General features: G+C 44.1%; 2 protein-coding genes across 2 annotated transcripts in view; both read right to left on the bottom strand.

The window, feature by feature from the left end:
• Nucleotides 1-14,939, bottom strand: part of sptb (spectrin, beta, erythrocytic) — a 57,488-nt gene extending 42,549 nt beyond the window's left edge. Inside the window, exons 1-2 of the mRNA XM_079528439.1 lie at nucleotides 14,709-14,939; nucleotides 9,542-9,844 (exon numbers count right to left, since the gene is read on the bottom strand). Of these exons, the coding sequence (XP_079384565.1) occupies nucleotides 9,542-9,707 (166 nt within the window). The 5' untranslated portion in view covers nucleotides 9,708-9,844; nucleotides 14,709-14,939. The remainder of the gene's footprint in view (nucleotides 1-9,541; nucleotides 9,845-14,708) is intronic.
• Nucleotides 14,940-15,844: 905 nt separating this feature from the next.
• stard9 (StAR-related lipid transfer (START) domain containing 9) overlaps nucleotides 15,845-19,696 on the bottom strand; it is a 52,068-nt gene continuing 48,216 nt past the window's right edge. Inside the window, exons 31-32 of the mRNA XM_079527457.1 lie at nucleotides 19,528-19,686; nucleotides 15,845-18,628 (exon numbers count right to left, since the gene is read on the bottom strand). Coding sequence (XP_079383583.1) covers nucleotides 18,527-18,628; nucleotides 19,528-19,686 — 261 coding nt within the window. The 3' untranslated portion in view covers nucleotides 15,845-18,526. The remainder of the gene's footprint in view (nucleotides 18,629-19,527; nucleotides 19,687-19,696) is intronic.

Raw genomic sequence — 19,696 nt, 5'->3', positions numbered from 1 at the left:
GTCTTCTGTATTATGGTTGATGGACTGACAACCATATATGGAGATCTAAGTGTCTCCATGATGTCACGAGATGTCATGAGAAGCAATACCATATATGGAGACGTGGGTGACTAACTAACAGACAGGAGATTCAGGTTTTCATAACACACTGATAAGGAAACCTGTGAAGCTATCTTCTATGACAAAAAAGTGAAAGTTTTTCGCTTAAAGCACTGCCCCATATACAAATGTCATATTTCAGATGAAAGCTGGGCAAGAACAGAAATAATATGGGGGTGACATTATAAGAAACTAGGACAGCGGTGGGGTGGTTTTCCTTGTGGAACAATACCAACTTGCTTATAGTTGATTGCACACCAATCCCTCAGCATTGACACACATTTGAGCTGGACTCAAAAACTGTGTATTTCCGTATGGGCACACTAGGGCATTTCCATATGGGCACACTAGGGCACACTAGGGCAGTGTGCTGTCACCTTTGTTATATTTTATACACAAACTGTTGTCATAGAAGTTACCAAGGACATTGTCAAACAGGGTCCAGTTCTAAATGACATCATCGACTGGTTTGAGGCCTCACATTTGTATCTGAATACATCAAAGAGCAAAAAGCACATTTTAAATTTTAGACAGAATGCTCCAACCCCCACTCTGTCTATTATCAGAGGAGAGGAGTATGAGGTGGTGGCAGAGAGTATAAATAGTTCGGTCTTATTATAGATCACAAACTACAGTATGCTGGGACAAATGTGCTGATGCTATTTTTAAGAAGGGCCAACAGCGCAGGTACATTCTTAGAAAACTGAATATTTGTAACATTGATAACGTAATTCTGGCCAAGGGTGGGTGATTTCTGTCTCGACACTGCCTTCTCCTATAGTCTGGTCAGTGGTCAGGCACGGTTCAGTAGAGAGCACAATTGGGAGGGATAGCATGTTCCTCCGCAGTCCGCACACAATATGCCCTTTGGGAGAAACTCCTCACTGTCAGATAAAAAGAAGCAGCTGGTGACTCCATGTATAACGTAGAAGACATGCTTGTCTACACCCTCCCCAGACCAAACAGTAGGGGTTGGCAATGACAGGGACAAAAAGTAAAAAAAAAAAAAAAATCATGTACCATCTGTACCTGACCAGGCTGACTGAGAATGCAGTCAGCCTGGTCAGGTACAGGCTGACCAGGATAGTGGATAGCATGTACAACATGTTATCCACTTTCAGGGGAGTTCCAGCCACTGCCTTCAGGTTGGAGCCGAGGTATAGATACTCACCAAACAAGCAATCTAATGTATTAACATGGCAATAACTCAATTAAACAAGATGCAGGAAGCAATGGGGAGTTTGGGAAAATACAGCGAATAGAGTATGTGGAATACATCCACTAAATTATGTAGAATTACATGGACTAGGATGTGGAACACATGAAGAAGGGGATGTGTGTGTGTGTGTGTGTGTGTGTGTGTGTGTGTGTGTGTGTGTGTGTGTGTGTGTGTGTGTGTGTGTGTGTGTGTGTGTGTGTGTGTGTGTGTGTGTGTGCGTGCGTGCGTGACGTACGTGCGTGACGTGCGTGCGTGCGTGACGTGCGTGCGTGACGTACGTGTGTGACGTGCGTGACGTGCGTGCGTGCGTGACGTGTGTGCGTGACGTGCGTGCGTGCATGCATGTGGTCGCCTCATCTCCCCTCTACACCATGTTTATTCCAACTCCCAGATATGAGTGCAAAGGACCGCATCCTTAATGACTCTTGTAATAAATGATTTAGACCCCAGTGCAAGGAACAGCCTGAGAGAAGAAACACGAGGAGAAGGAAAGAGAGGGAAAACATGCACAGAAATAGAGGCAGAGGAGGAAAAGACAAACCAGAGCAGGGGAGAGGAAACAGAGGGAGAAAGAGAGGGAGAAAGAAGAAATGAGGGAGGGAGAGAGAGAGAGAGAGAGAGAGAGAGAGAGAGAGGGTAAAGATAAAACAGAGAAGTAAAGTTGTTTGGGGGGGGCAGACACAGACATAAGAGGGGAAAAGTGATGAAGGAGAGAGAGAACGAGAGAGCAAGAGAGAGAGAGAGAGAGAGAGAGAGAGAGAGAGGCCAACAGACAGACAGAGAGACAGATAGAGAGGCACATGCTTTTACCAATCCAGGAGAAGAAAAAAAATCGAAAATAAAGAACAGTAAAGAATCATTAGCTGTCCCCTGAACAACTCAGTACCCACTGATACCATCCTTGGCCTCCTAGACAGTCAAAGTGAGCCTATAGCTGTGTTTACTGTTTACTTAGCCATTAAGTCCATTAAATAAATCATGCTCCTCCCTACTCGCAAAAGCAAAACAACAGCACGTGCAAGAATCACCATGAAGGTAACCATCCTATGCAATAGTAATAGCGGTTAAAACATGCTATAGTCATGTACCTTGGGCTCTGTGGGGCTAAAAGCCCCATTAAGAGCATCAGACGCGCCTTTGCATCAGCAATTCAGAAACACTCGCGTCACATTATGTCAGCAGTATGGGAAAGGGGAATAAGAGGTAACACATAACACGACCAACCTTAAGGTGGTATCACAAAGCCTAGTGTATGTACCAATGGCAGGCAAGAGAATAATACAATTACAATACCCACCTTAAGGTGGAACCAGTACTTGTGTAGTGTGTGACAGAGAGCGTGTGTTTGCACGCATGGACCTAGTTAGAAACCCATGACAAATGTGGTGTGAGATATTTGGGATGCTATCTGTTATGGGAGAGTAGAGAGACTTAGGGCTCCATTTTTGTCTCATCTCTCTAAAGCCACTATTTGGGGTTTTAGGAGTGGGGAAAGGGTGTTCCCCCACTAAAGTTGGTATTTTGGTTACCTGTCTAAATCCCTTAAACACCTCCGTTACCCGTTATTTTATGCATAGGTGTGGTTTGGGTGTTGCAATAATTAAAGCAGATTTAACCAATCACCAGTCTTGGCTTTAAGAGATCCCTTTAAGAGCTGCGGGTAAAGGCTGCGACAAAATTGGAGCCCTTACTGAGGAAAACCAAAAGACAGAAGAATTATGGGATTGAGGAAGAAGACCGATAAGACCAGTACTACTGGTCTTATCGCTGTGTGTATACGTACGTGTGTGTGTGTGTGTGTGTGTGTGTGTGTGTGTGTGTGTGTGTGTGTGTGTGTGTGTGTGTGTGTGTGTGTGTGTGTGTGTGTGTGTGTGTGTGTGCGTGCGTGCGTGCGTGCGTGCGTGCGTGCGTGCGTGCGTGCACGCGCGCGTGCGCGCGCGTGTGCATGCGGGTGTCTTTTAAGAGTCGTATGGTCAAGTAGAGAACATTGGATGGGAAACAGGTCAGGAGTATGTATGTGTGTGTGTGTATGTGTGTGTGGGGGGGGGAGTTGAACACTACTCTACTCGAAGTAACAGCACTTTAGTCTAATACACGAGCTGCTTAACAAAGACTTCCATGTTCTCTGTGAATAATTCCTGTTCAGTCTCACCCCAATTTTTTAGGAACATTACACACAACGTGCAAGCAGGAATTAACTTTAGCAGTGTGAAATAATAATAATAATACTGTCAACATAATAGTGAAAATGCATTTTAACAGTCAATTACAGTCTGTATGGCACATTGCTGGAGCTTATAATAAGATGTAAACAAAAACAAGTTGTTTTTGCATACCCAACAGATGTGACTCTTGACCTTGTCAATAAATGACTCTCTCTCTCTTTTTTTGTTTTACAGAAACCAACTATTTTACTTTCAAATCATTCCTGTAAATGTGATGGCTGTTCCAGGCTTCTCTCTCTCCAGCGTGCCTGCCTGCGTTATGGTAGGTACAAGTCTTACTAAACACTGTTCTGTTTCACATGCTTTTACTTAGTGATCTCTCGTCCACCGCTTTGACTCCAGCGACAGACCCATGACTTATTCACGCTGATGGATTTCTCCTGTATACAGGCTGCATGCCCTTTTCCTTCCCCCCCCCATAGTCAGCTGGCCCAGTGTTCCCAGTCGCACAGTGTGACCCAGTATTCCTGAGTCATGGCACGTCACGCACCACTGTTACCTCCTTTTTTCTATTTCAAAATAATGTTTTATCCCACGATTTTGCAACCCATTTTTTCACCCAGTGTCAATTATCGAATGTAATCCTGGGCGCTACACTTCCTCTGCTAACCTGGGGGGCAGCGGACTGACCTCATGCTTCCTTCTATGCATGAGGAGTCCAAGCTGCTTCTTTTCACCTGACAGGGGAGAGTTTCCCCGGCCGGACGTAGTGCGTGGAAGGAACACGTTATTTCAACCAGTTTCAACCTTTCCCCTCCATCAGGCGCCCCGGCTGGCCAGGGGGAGGTACCGGTAGTTTAGAGACCAGGATTATTACTTTTTTATTACTGCATGTTTTTTGTGAGGGTACCTACCCTAGGGGACACGAGGAGAACATGCAAACTCCACACAGAAACGCCCTTTCGCCAACCCCGCCTCGGGTATGGGCACTGATGACGCGGAGGTGAGAACACGCCCCCAGCGCCCACAGCGCCCACAGCGTCCTCAGTGGGAATCGAACCCAGGAACTTCTAGCTGTGAGGCGACTGTTACCTCCAAGATTTGGGTTGAGTTCATTAAATTGGTTTTTGAACTCAGTTAATGTGACAGCTTAAATGTGAAATCTAAAATTATTTAAGGGATAGCAAATATGTATCGTTGTTATGATGGGTTATGGAAAGTTGTAATTGCTTTCCTTGTACACAGTAAAAATCCTTAGTGATAATTAACACTTTAACTTTAGTGTACATATGTAAACTCTACAAAAAAACAAATGCAGGACCCAAACACTTTAGACGAGCTTGGATCTTCAACAGGGACCCCTAGGGAATCCTCAAAATTACTACAGGGGGGTCACATCTTTATGCGATAAGAACTTTTGTTTTTAAATATATTCACCACTTGAAGTGTAGCATCCCTATTCTGTGGGAACATTCACCACACGTTGCAAGATTGGATTTTTTTCAGCGAAGGTTTGGTGTATAGGAGAAAAAGAGCAGACCAAGAGTCAAAGGTCAGTATTGAGGGTTTAAATGTCTGAAAATACACATGAACATGAATCCAACATATTAACAGAAAGGATATGTGTAAACAGACAAACAAACAAAATATATTAATTTACAAAACACAGATGATGGTGCTGTCAAACAAGTCTATGAAGCTATCTATGGAATATATGAACAAGTTTGATCTGCAACACAATTGCAAATAGTGGGGGGTCTCTGCTTTGCATGTCTCTCAGCTAAGAGGTCCTTAGCCAGAAACACATAGAAAACCCCTACTCTAGAGCAAGATTAAGGTCTCAATCGAATGGAGATGTGCAGTATGCAGTAGTACTAAGTAGTGTGTGGAGTCAACAGAAACCAAGTCAACACTGACAATACCTGATGGACATCAGGAAATGAGCCAAAGACTTAAGTACAGTAAGAGACAGCCACTCAATGTAAATTGTAATCCCCCCCCCTCTCACAGGCTCTTTCTTTCTTTCTTTCTTTCTTTCTTTTAGCATGTATCATGTGTATAACTACAGGTGCTGCTCTGGACTTCACCTCAGCATCTGCCAGGTAGAACAGATCCTCGAGTAGTATTGTGTGCGACTTAGCAATGTCCTTGATCATTTCCAGAGACTAGGGGAACCACTTTCAGAGCTTTCCCGCGTATCAGTTTCCACTGCACTCTTCAGAATCGGTCAATACTTGAAATCTACCAGACTGAGGCACGGGGAAACAGGGTTTCTCTCGCGCTCTGGCCTCCATCTTCCTATGCTCACTAATGCATTCCTGTCATTGGGGGAGTTGGACAGCAGTAGTGAAAGCCAACAGAAAAACCACAGTGATGGATGGACAACCACTCCACTAAAGTCCTAAAGTTTTGTTTATGTTGTTTTACACAGAGTCCACAGAGTCAAACGCGAAAAATCGAAGAATAAAAAACTGTCAAAAAAGGATTCTAGAGCAAGAGATTCCATTTTTGGTAGGCTACATACATTTTTAATAAAGTAAGACGCACAGAATGGAGAATAAGTAATGAAATGAGGAATTTTCTAGCTTGTAAAGCATGTAACACATGGCATGCTGACAATGAATGGCAGTGAAGGGGAAACAGCACAACCTTTTTAGGAGTTTGCTTCATGAAATATTCAAAGGCAAGTCAGCAAACAATTGGGGCATGGCGGTGGGATCCGGAAATATTAATAAATAAACACCGAATTATATAATATATACACTGTATGTATGTGCACACACACACACACACACACACACACACACACACACACACACACACACACACACACACACACACACACACACACACACACACACACACACACACACACACACACACACACACACACACACACACACAGGCCTCCACTTTTACTTTCTTCTGTCTTCCCTGGTTCTCACTACACTAACCTCCCACAAATGTTGCATCACAGCCCAACCCCGCTGCCTCTTCTCCTCCCAGCTCAGAGCAAAGGAATTGGCAAATGTTGACACACACGCACGGGCACACGCACACACACACGCACACGCACACACACACACACACACACACACACACACACACACACACACACACACACACACACACACACACACACACAATGACACACACACAACTTCAAGAACTTCCACCCCCAACTTTGTACCTTGCAACTGTCTGAAGCGTCCATCCAGGATGGAGTTGAAGCAGATGTTGGAGGCGCTGTAGCTTAGCCAGCGTGCCCGTTTCATGCTCTTGGCCGAGGAAGAGGAGGAGTTGGAAGATGGGGTGGCAGGGGGAGGATGAGGACGAGGGTGTGAGGCGGAGGAGGGAGAGGGTCGCTGCCGTCTGGAGGAGGACGTGGTGGATGAAGAGCACACCGCGGGGGTGAGTCCCGCGGGGCCCCCAGACTCGGGGAGGTGCAGGGGTGTCCCATTCTTCTCCAGGTGATGCTCGGGCTCGGGGCAGCGCTGCTTACGCGAGCCACCGTCCCCCTTGTGCAAGGCCGTCCTCTTGGGGTCCTGGGGTCCACGGTGAGCCGGCGGGGTGCTCTTGCTCCGGCTGGTGCTCAGACCCACCCGTACCGGAGCCGCCTCCTTCTCAGCGGGCGCGGGGCGGCCGGTGGATGCCTCCTTGGTCACCGCCCCGCTACGGACGTTGGATGTGGTCTCCCTGCTCCTGGCTTTCAGGGTGAGCTTGACCTCTCTAAGCCGCGGCTGGCTGATGGAGGTGGCGCGCAGCAGGCAGGGGCTACTCATCCTGACCCCAGTCAACAACAACAACACACGGCCTGTGGTGTCTGGGAAAGGAGCTGGGCTCTCTCAACGTCTCTCCTCTTCTCTCTCCTCTCCTCTCACTGTGTCCTCCTTTCCCGCTTACCGCCTCATGCTCGCTCCCTCCTCGTCCTTCCCTCCCTCCTTGCCACTTCCCTCACTCTCTCTCTCTCTCCATTTTCTCTACCTCCGCTGCTGCGACGATGCTGCTGCTGCTCTCCGAGGCTCAGACAGCCTTCGGTTCAGCTCAGAGTGGTTTCTCCAGCAGCGCCCCAGCCATGCATACAATATGATCCCGGCTGCACAGGTCCACGTGCTCCCAGCGAGGGCTGGGAGACTCCCTCCCCCTTCTAAACAACACTCCCACATGACGTCACCACACTGGGAAGTGGCGATGCAAGTCAGATGTGACTTGACAAAGTCAACAACATTCAAGTAAGTACTGTAGCGATGTAATGTGCAAGTAATCGAACAGGCACACGTCTTTGCCAGGGGAAAGGGGGGTACATACAGTAAATACCTCAGAGGACTGTGTGTTTGTGTGCTCATGCAAGGAGCCGTGTACAGTGCAAATGCCATTTACATCTAATATGGTTGTGCCTCAAAGGCATGGTGAGACGCATGCCTGGGAGTTCACAAGCAATAAATCCCGACTAGGTGTCAGAGCGCTCTCTCTCTTCTTCACTCTCTCTCTTCTTCACTCTCTCTCTCTCCTTCCCCCTTTTCCTTCTGTCTCTCTCCCTCCCTGTCTTTCTCTTTGCTCCCTCTCTCCTTTCCTCTGCTGACAGGAAACTCTGATTGCATTACCGAAACATCAGTGCAGAAGCACTCAAACACAACAGCACCAACAGCACCCACACAGCCAGCACTCTCCTCACTTAAAGAGACAGAGAGGGAGAAGGCATCCAGAGAGAGTTACTGAGTCTGGAGACTGCTCTGACCCTTCAAATCTGGCCTCCCAGAAGTGTCATATCGACATAGTCAACGTAGGACCATGACATCTCTGACCCCTTATGGCTTTAAGAGCGCTATGTATGTACATGGTATGACCCTCACCTTCCCTTAAACTTCTGTGATATTTACCTCCGTTCCAGAACTGCTGCTATTTAAAAAACGCCACACTGAACGAAAAGGGATGCAGCCTTCACAGGTGGGTCACAGCTTACAAGCTTAGGGAGAAATCCCTGAAATGTGTCCTATGAGAGGCAGGCAGGGCAGCTGTCCAGTTCGGTCAGACACACGGCATTCTGAGAATGTGCAAGCGATCCCAGTAAAGTAGTAGGGCACGGAAGGGGTGACAGGGCTCAGCTGCTGGGGGGTGTGTCTGGGACCACGAGATGCAAACGGGACACACAAACACAAACACACACACACAAGACACAACACAAGGCCTGAATCTTGAGTCTGTAGTAGGTTTTGACCCACACACGACAATGTAGTGCAAAATAATGATGAAACATTTTGGGATGCCTTTTCGCAATTGTCACTTTTTCACTCAATGATCTGCTGATGATGACATCACCGGCAGGCATGTCAATCTAGATTGACATGCCTAGATTTCAAACATTAAAAAAAACAAAAAAAACAACAACAGTGGCTACTATTTTAGCTTTCCAGTATTCCAGGAAGAGAGACAGAGCTTGCCAGTGATGTCATTGGCAGGAACATTTTGGAGAGCATCCACAGCCTGCCTCTGAGACAGGGAGCGAGTAGATGGAGGTTGAAGTGCTCCTTTTTACATCTGTGATGTGTCATGTAATGACGCACGCACGCACGCACGCACGCACGCACGCACGCACGCACGCACGGTTGAAAGAGGTTAACCCATTGAAACTGGGAAGCATCTGTGTCATTTTAGAGTTGGCTATTAAAAAATAGAAGATCTACAGTACAAGGTCACAGCTTGTACATCTGCTATTTTTGAAAATCTTTGAAAAATCTTGAAAGTGTTGTAAGCCTTGAATAATTCTGACACAAATCTTCTCTTCACTAGATTGGGTCCTTTACTTATTAAAGACATTTCTTAGATTTTTCTTTCATTTCTTCATGACATTACTGAAAAAAACATAATTGGATTTTGTTGTTAATTCATGAAACGTTTTGCTTTTTTTATTTATTTGTAATGTTTTGAAATAATAATAATTAAAAACTAAATGTAGGAAACATAAACTAAGGGGACCCATAACAATGTGCCCACGGCCCACAAATGGGTCCCGGCCCAGTGTTTGGGAACCAGTGCCTCTATACTGTAGGTGACTCACCTGCGAGGGCCTTGATGCGCGAGCGCTCAAACAGCCGGGCGGAGCTGTTGTCGTTGTCCAGCTCCCCGGCGTCGGGCAGGTCAAAGCGGGTGTTGATGCGGCTGTACTGCTGCGTGATCTCCACGTTGTCAAAGTCCGTGGTGGACGTCATGGCGGCGGTCGTCATGGCGGAGGCCAGCGTGGCAGCTCGGTTCGGGGTGGGGAGCGCCGCGAGCGCGTCCTCAGGTGGAGGAGGAAGGAGGCGAAGTGAAGATGGGCCGGGAAATGGTACGATGGAGCCGGAATATTACAGGAGGGGGGAGTCTGGAACACAGGTGGAGAGGTGGGGGGGGGGGTGTCATTAAGACTAACGATTTTCGTGTGATTAATGTTCCTCTCTGTCAACAAATGGCGTTCAGTTCATCATGCTCCGGACGCTGAATATAGCATCGCACAAACACCTGCGTCAGAGTCACTGGAGTGGTTCAGATCAGGGAGGGTATTTATAACAATAATGGAAGCAACAATACAAATTGAATAATTAAATAAAAAGGACAACTGCAATACGCATATGACAATGTCAAGAATAGACTTATGTGGGAGGGACTGCTGAGATAAGAAAGAGAGCCCCCAGTAGGCCTTGGTGTTACCCGCCCAAACCTATTCAAACAAAACATACTGTACAGTACATACGGCCCGGGTCACAGAAATATCTCTGTCCAAAATAGACTAATCAACCACAAATGCAGCTCTCATCCCCTTGTGACACACACACACACACACACACACACACACACACACACAAACTAGGGGTGTCACAATTCTCCAAATCCACAATTGAATTTGACTTTCAATATTAAAACCACCATTCAATTCAATTTAAAGAATGTATCACACGGTCAAAACAATAAAACCATATCCAACCCCTCCTGCCTCTACCCCATGAGCTCCATTTTGTGCACAACACGTTGTCCAACTGTCACCGTGCGTTAGCGTGTCTGTGTATTCTCTGCATGGAATGGCGGGTGAAGGTTAGCCACTAAGATAGCTCTATCTGCTCACAGCATGCTTCTCTTATCATCTCCCACATGGGGAGGGCAATCCCTCCTTAGCGGAGTACATGACGAAAGCCGCTCAAACTGGCTGTGTTCAAAAGATGCAGCTCATGTAGTTTGAGCTTTGAATAATGAGCGTGTTTGTGAATGTACGTGTTTCCCTTGAACTCTGGAGGCATCTGTTGCATGTTCCCCTGAGTTGCTGTTGGTGGGAGAATGACGGTGGTGCACAATTGCATAATGTTGAGTGAACACAAGTAGAGCCCAAGCCACACTAAAGGGCAGGTCAAAATCTAGTATTCGTAGCTGTGCAAAATAGCATCTATAACACATGTTATCACTAGTAAATTATATTTAGTAACAATAACAACAAATAAAAAGTTTAAAGACTTAAAGCCCTATTTCATAGTTCACTACTTTTTGCCTAATGACATGCCGAAAAATAATGGATGCCAGGTTGAAAGTGGCTTAGGTGCTTCTGTATTGGGTTAAAGTAAAATTAAAAAGTTAAAGCTGGAGTGCCACAATTTTTTTATTTTTCCAGTTTTTCATGTGTCTATGAGGTGACAGTACTTCATTAGACACCCTGGAGTCGTTTTCATGTGCAATGGTGTATTAACTTTGTATTTAGGGTTTCTTCCTGGAGGCTGAACCCTTGACAGTCAAACGGGCCAATGAAATAAACAGTAATATAGTGACAGCTCACTATCAGCCCCTCCCCTAACCCCTCCCCCTTTATCATACAACTACAGCTGCGGGTGCGGCTTCAGTTCAGGTGGATCACCATTCACCACCCATCACCACCCACCAGGCAAACCAGGCATACTTAATGAACTGGTGGGCGTGTCCACATAAAAGCATGATTTTAACTAATACTGTACACTTTTTGGAAAAACTTCTTCCTCCTTATATTATAATAATACCTGATGATCATGTTTTAGGGTGGAAAATAATCATGGCACTCCATCTTGAATTACTTTTTGTATGGTTGTATTTTGGAATAATAATAATAATAATAATAATAAATAATAATAATGTGATTGTAAGTAAGTCCCAAGGCACACCTGGACTTGTCTCATGGCACACCGTTTTGGAACCACTGCAATAGAGTGTCCTCCTGTGGGGCTCATTAGAAGTGCATGCATTAATTACTTATCATCAAAGAAGACTGTCTTAGCTATCTCGTTAGAGTTTAGAATGATCAAAGCAATAATACAAATAGCAGCACTACATTTAAATGAAATAACACCAAGGTGGAAAAAGACTGGCTCGGATACAAATTCTCATTTATTGAGAACGCTTACGCGTTTCGGCCTCAGCCTTCCTCAGAGCAGATTTATAGTCAGGTTTTTGTGTTACTAATACACTATAATAACTAGATGTTTCTTGCCTTGATGCTTTAGAGTGTGTGTGTGTGTGTGGGGGGGGGGGTAACTCCAACTTCTTCAAATGTAATCAACAGCTCAACTCTGCATTTAGTTTGTGGACTGGGGCAGGTTATCCAAAATCCATCAAGGTACTGTACTGGTGAAACCAGTGGTGGTATTTGGTGGAAACCAAGCAACAAGGACTACTCTATATGAGAGTTTCACAGTCTGCAGTGAGACAAACGGAAGAGGTTCTGTGTGTGTCTGTCTGAGTGCTCAGAGAAGAGGGGCCCTGGGTGACACTCCAGTGAAGGACATCCAGCAGGTCTGCCCCCTCCGACTCAGTATCAGAGTCCTGCAGGGGGATGTTATCAGCCCCCGGGATGCTCCACCCTCCACTGGGGAACCCCTTATCAACTCACACACAACCTGGAGACTGAACGGCCACGCTGCTTCTCCATGCAGACACCATTATAGACCCATAACCACAAAACCAATATCCACAAGCTGTCAGCATGCAACTGCACTGTAAGCGATACCTACAATACCTACAACTCTAATTATGTCTGGGGGATTAAGCAAGTGTTCAACTTAATCCACAGAGCTGAGACAACAACATATAGCTGCAGGTGCAACAGACACACTGTAGCTCAAGCTGATAGGACATTAAATTAGGTTTCTTTTCTCATCTCAAATGAGCTGTTAAAAGACCCCCAACATAATTAAGACAGACACATGTTAGTGAAGTGCTGGCAGATGACCGTGTTGAGAAACTTGTTCTTGGCTAAACAGTGCCTCTAGGATATTGTGGCACTGTGAGCTGTTTCTGTGTAAAACACCTGTTGGTGTCATCATCATGTGCATGTCTGTCATTGATGGAGCTCTCTCTTAACATGTTCCAGTAGATGTCAACAGATGTGAATGGGACACAATATGTTTGAACAATTGCTCTCACATTTCTTAAAAGATGAATGGGGGAAAGTTCATCGTTACTGATGAAAAATAAAATAAACTAGTTGTTTTGAAGAATACAGTAACTGACCTATATGAAATATTATGAGGTGAGGATGAAATACTAACATTGAAATTAAAATATGTTCTGTTTCAACTTTCCACGAAGAACTGTACATTCTAGTCGCTTGTGCATCCAAAGATTTTGCAGAGCATCAGAATACCTTAATTGTTTATGAGGGGAGATGAAACACCCTTTGCCGCTGATGAAAAATTGCATCCTCTTGCATTCTGAAAAATCTATTTGCAGCCCAAGTACCCCCGTAAAATAGGGTTGCAAATTTATGCTTACGAGTAAGATACCAATCTTTTCTTCCCTTCAAATCACCACTTGAGTAGAATTATGGCTCACTGGCAGGAATTCCCACTGCTGTAACTAAATCTGTGCTGATGTTTGTTTCTACCCAGAAGAATGCAACGCATTAGCTGGCTACTGTCTAGGGGAGAGGGTGCATTATTTTGAGGAGCGCAACAAGTCAAAAGAGAAGATGAAATAAGAGATGGGTGTAGTCAAGACGCACGCGTGCGCGCGCGCGCGCGCGTGCGTGTGTGTGTGTGTGTGTGCACATGTGCACACACACACAAGGACCAGAGAAAGATTGGGCAACTGGACCAGAGAAAGATTGGGCGTAGTGGGAGGAAAAGGGAGAGGGGGTGATGTCCAGTGCAGACTGACAGTGTAAATCTGAGACATAAACACAGAGTACAAAGAAATCGATGAGCCTGGCTAGCTACAGGATTGAATGTCCATCATGGTCTAGTAGTGGAGTGGATATCTCACAGGCTGGCTTGCTTTAGCCTATTATGCCAATAATGAACAATACACAAAATCAATTCTATAAATATCCATCACTGACGAGGAAGGAATATGGCAGGCCTACATTGCTGTAATGAACATACAAGTAGGCCTACACATCATGACCTAAACAATGAATTGATATTGGACGTTGCCATCTAAAATCTGCTATTGTTACGCTCAAACTTGTTTTGACTGGGATTGACTAGGGGTCATGACTCATGAGGAATCGATAATAAACTTGTCCTGGAGTGTTTACACTACATCTGTAGTCTGTAGACATCCAGACCGTTCGACTGGTTAGGCGGCGCACCACACACTTCTCCTTTTAAGGTGAATTGTTATTTGCACCGGGTGCATTCATGTCATTGTCATTTCAGCTTGGGCACCACAGTTGTTTTCATTCAGCCATGATGGATGAGACAGGCCTTGGGGTTTAGCATGGCATGGCAACACAGTCATGAAGAGAACACAACAATTAACAGCGTTGAGAAGTAACTTTAGGGCTAGATACAGTACTGTAGGCTACAACTTAGCCTACAAAAACCAACAACGCAGAGGCTATTGAATGATAACGAGAAGCGCACTGTTCTGTGCGCAGGCGCGCATTCAGGCGATTGTGTCTCGCAAAACAAAAGTTCATCAAAGTTCATATATGTTGATTAAATGTTTTTACACAAGTTATCAACTGGCAAACATATGAATGCATATATTTATGAAACATATTTGAACTTTGAGCGTTGTCATTAAATTACATTAAAATAACTACATGTCCTCTGACTCCTCTCTCACATGGCAGTGCCAATGAGCAACAACAGGTGGTTTGGAGGAAAACTACATTGCAAATCAAACGGAACGTTTGTTATCCCGTGACCAATGATAAAAACTATTTGGCCAATGATCAATAATTCCATTTGTCTAGCGCATTAGGCCCGCAGCTACTTTCAATTTACACTTACTTGGTTCTGGATGTTGTCCTGTCCGAAGGGCTGTTTATCTTGACACTTTTCCCTGCCAATAAACCAATTATAATCCCATCGAAACCGCCTGGTCCTGGTCAGAGTAGCGGGGTCCACACGTGGAGGGACTGGTGGTCCTGGGACAGGGGACTTGGGAAAGGGAGTGTGTAGGCGCCACGCACACCACGGTCATTCCCGAAAGCCAGCTTCTGACCCACCCTGTGTGTTAAAAATAAAGTGGGCGCACCGAGTACATGATCTGTGCGCGCAGGGGACGCACATTCCTGACAAGAGAGGGTGACTCTAAATGGCAGACGCACTTTACTCTCCCCCCCACCCGTGGCCCGTCTGTCGCTCTCATCGACCAAACACCCCCCGCCCCTCAGAAATGTCACCTCTGCAACACACAGCCACCACGTATTCCATTGATATAAGTCTACCGTAGGCCCACTGTAAGGAACACGAGTACTAGTACAGCCCACTCATTGTAAGCTTCAACTGCACCTAATAGACTGTAGGCTATATACGAGTTTTAAAGGTTTCATGATATTAATTTTCATTTCTTTTTCGTTTTTCTTTTAGGTTTCATGACCTGAATTGCACCCACACAACCTGAACTTTGAATATTGTCTGTGGGTTGGGATTTTCTCTGTGTGTTCTGAAGCCTTTTGAGCTGCAATGAAAACAGCAAACAGGCCTCAACAGTGACATCTGCTGGCAAATTGTTATGTCATATATGGGATTTGTGGACTCTTACCTCACAGTCCACAGGCAAATCAGAGCACTTGTTTGAGCCAGAAAACCGCAGACCACAGAAAATCTACTGAATGTTAAAAGTTCAGGGGTTTTTTGGGGTGCAATTGAGCTCAGAAAAAAAGTATCTTAACTCTGAGAGTGGGAACTAACTGCAACGATAAAAGTGCATTCAGTTCCAATATACATGGAATTAAGTTTTTTCTTTTTTACACTCAGGATTTTATTGTGCAAGCAAATTAAGCTTGAATATCAATAGCAAAAGCTCACTCTTCTGTTGATTGGATATGGTTGATGGGCCAACTGTTGAGCAAAAAAATTACTGCACATAAGTCATTTCAAAATGTCAAGTGTATTTAAAAAAATAACAAGCATAAGGGATAACTTGCATCTTATTAGTAATAGAGACAGTCATGTAATAAAATACATTTTAGAAAATATTACCAATAGATAAAAAAACATAAATAACAACACTTTGTACAGGGTGAAATAAGCACGTGGCCTATACAAATTCTGATACAAAAATAATAAAAAGTAAAATTAAATAAAAAAAATATTAAAAGAGAAAGGCATTCAGCTCCTCCATACTCTGTCCTGGGGGAATCGAACCTTCATCTTTTTGTTGCATCTTATTCTTTGGTTCCCCGGGGAGTCTCCATCACTCACAAACTATGAGCAGTGCAGCTGCAGCCTTCATACTGCAGTAAATAATATGGCTTAAGCTCTGGATCCACACAACGCACTGAAGTCTTGAGAACAGTCAGGTCTTTGATCAGCTTCTGCACAGTATCAAAATTGTACAAACAACTTAGTTTTTCCTATGTGTTTCATCAGAAATGCATGTGCCGTACTGTGCAAGCAACAGCTGCGTGGGGGAAGTAGTAATGATCTCTACTGCAAATTTTAAAAACAATCAGACATAATTATGACATAATAAAAAACAAAAATCACAATAACAATGACAATAAATATTACAGACTTCATAATCAGATGAGAACACAAGACCGTATTCAGCTTATACAGAGGCCCTCGAGGGGTACCTTGCAGTTCTAAGCTAATTATGAAGAGTGTCATTCCACAATGACATAACTAATCTACAAACATAATCTACAAACTAACAACCCATCAAGTTGTGAGTTTTTAGATTGTCTGTTTTAATTTAAAAAATGTCTATAATGACACCCAAAGGGGCGCCAAGGTGTAAGTGGCTAATGTAGTGTTGCAGACAATAAAACAGCTGTTTATGTGTGTCACATAGATGGACGGGCGTGGAATGAGATGAATCTAGATTAATCTACATAAACGTTCAGTAGGAGAATATATGCATAAAATAACTGAATTTGAGGTTAAATGCGAAAGCTAGGGGTGGCAACTGGCAATTGCCATCCCCTGCAGGACACAAAATCACGGCCCTGCAGTGAGCATTACAATACAGCCAGTCCATAGACTTAGTATGAAGAATGACTCCATATTTTGGCGAGGATTATCTGACCGCTATTGACTATACTAAAATAAATTATTAAAACAAAAAAATATGACCTATACTGGCAGTACATGAAATTTGCCGCTGATTGATCCAGTGGTTCTCGAGACTAACACTGGACAGACGCACAGACAGACCCATTTCTGGCTGATCTCTTACACTGGACAGACGCACAGACAGACCCATTTCTGGCTGGCCTGCCAGGCCCTGCCCTATACAGAGCCATGCTGTAAATACCAACAACACTCCCAAACTGGACCCAGAGGGTTGTGGAATGACACTCTTCAAACTCTACATATTAGTTTCCCTCTGTTGCAACAGAGCACATTTCATAGAATATATTGTGCAGACAGAGGGCCGTTGAGTGCTAAGAAACAAGCAGTGCCGACTCCGAGGGACAAGAATACAAATGGAAGGTGTCACACAGACTTAAATGGTGGTGGTAAAGAACCCTTCATCGAGTTTGTTTTAAAGCTACAATCAATAGTGTGTGAAATAAACTATCCAATCTGTATGGTACAGTATGTTAACACATTATATCACTACCACAACTGCATTCAGTGGTTGGAGGAGGTCTCACACTGTTTTTTTGAGAACTTCAAAGTTCAGATCCTGTGGTTGGGTAAGACTAGTACTGGTTGTCGTTGACAAGAAGTATTGCATGAAACCCAACATGCAATATCTCCCCTGACAAAACAGAATCTTAGCTCAGGAGTAGAAATGTTGGTGCTCACATAGCAGACACAGTTTGGACAAATAAAGCCTTATGGATTGCAGCTTTAAGCTAACAGATGCACACTAAGAGATGCACAGTAACATTCTCTCAGGGTAAGAGTAAATTACTGTGTGGGGTTTTACTGCATCAGCATCATTATCAATAGACTCCACAATAACTTGTCAGATTGCCCCAATTACCCCTCCTGTGATGTGTGGTAAACCCTATGGACATAAATAACATGTGCACTTCTGTCAGATTTGTGTTAATAAATACTACTTTACAAGTTGTTTCACTGAATAAGTGAATTGATTACAGTATGTGGACAGGAGAGCTTTACAGGACTGGACATCCAAACGATACACAGTAACATCCTCAGTGTTCATGTATCCATTTATAACTCGGAGAGTGTACAAATGGAACCAAATGGACCTGAATGTTACACTCTCAGAGTTGAATGAACACTCAGGATTTCACAGTGTACCGTAGTCTAAAGGTGAATGCAATGTGCAGTAGCACTAGTTGTGCACAGTGGGCCATGCCCCAGAAGCCCTAAAATGAGTCACATACATCTTTGGTAAAACAGCTTTACAATGGTGAAATGGATTCACGTACATCAATGCACAAACATGTACAGTTATAAGCTTTATATTTACAGTTATGATTAAAAAAAAAAAAAAAAAACAATGTATAAAAAGCTGCTTGATACATTGTATCTTATATCAACATAATATCAGTGCTTTTGAATAAAAGAAAGTCAAGTAAAATCATATTCAGGTGCAAATTCAACTATAGTCCATCCCAGGGCAGGGACAGTTTTTCTAAGAAGTGCTCACTGCTACATGTGTCTTCATGTGTCCGGTGGTTTCACTGGGCAAGGGCAGCATCAAGATCAGCGATGACAGCTGCCTGCCTTCGAGCCACAGTCTGCAACAGTCTCTGAGGAAAAGATGGAGTTCCTACATCCATCTTCATTTGGTGAGGAGAGAAGGGAAGAAGAGTGATTTAAATTCTTTATTGACAATATGAAAATATATTACATGTCATTTACAAGAGCTTGTGACTAAATAATAACTACATTAGATTTAGTGGAAAACTGGTTCTAATCATTTTCCTTAAAATAAATGGTTTTGGATATACAGTACAATTTACAATTTAGGCATTTAGCAGACGCTCTTAATCCAGAGCGATTTACATTAAGCAATAACAAAAAGCATGGCATACATCACATATATAAAAAGTAGTTATCATGAAACTACTTTTTGAGTGGTGTAAACCACTCCTACAACTGGCTTTTTTGTGAAGAAAAAATGAGCATGGTTGCTATGTTCACCCTGTTGTAATGACGTAATGAAATCACACCCGGGTGAACAGGGTGAACATAGCAACCATGCTCATTTTTTCTGCACAAACAAAGCCAGGTAATGAAATCACACCCGGGTGTGATTTCATTACGTCAGACATGATTTCATTACGTCAGACAGACCTTACACCACTCAGTTCACACGGGTGTGATTTTATTATATATGTGATGTATGCCATGCTTTTTGTTTTCCACTAAATCTAATGTAGTTATTAGATTTAGTGGAAAAATGGTTCTAATAATTTTCCTTAAAATAATTAGAACCAGTTTTCCACTAAATTCAGTATAAGGTTTCCGCCCAACAGTGATGCTACACAATATATACAGTAAATACAAAAATGCAGCCTCATGCCCTCACTATAAGCATAGGAGAGGAGAGGAACAGGACAGGTGGACTGTCAGTACACCATTATGTAGTGTAATTACAGTTACAGCTGTGGGGATTAGTCATATACTTTCTGCAATGCATTTCAGACAACCAACAATGTGTTAAGCATAATCTCACCTGCAGCAGGCAGATGACACGGACCACCTCCTGCCCATTCCGTCTGACAGGTTGAAGGACCCAGGCACTGGGCATCAACTCCCCTCGCACAGCATCCACACTGGGACGAGGAAGAGACTCCTCAAACACAGACTGCATGGCCAGCACACACAGGCCAGCCTGGGGGAGA

This window comes from Electrona antarctica (genome assembly GCF_951216825.1).
Source record: "Electrona antarctica genome assembly, chromosome: 18".
NCBI classification, from domain to species: domain Eukaryota; kingdom Metazoa; phylum Chordata; class Actinopteri; order Myctophiformes; family Myctophidae; genus Electrona; species Electrona antarctica.
The sequence above is the reverse complement of the archived record's forward strand: the minus strand, read 5'-3'. Positions and strand labels throughout refer to the sequence as shown.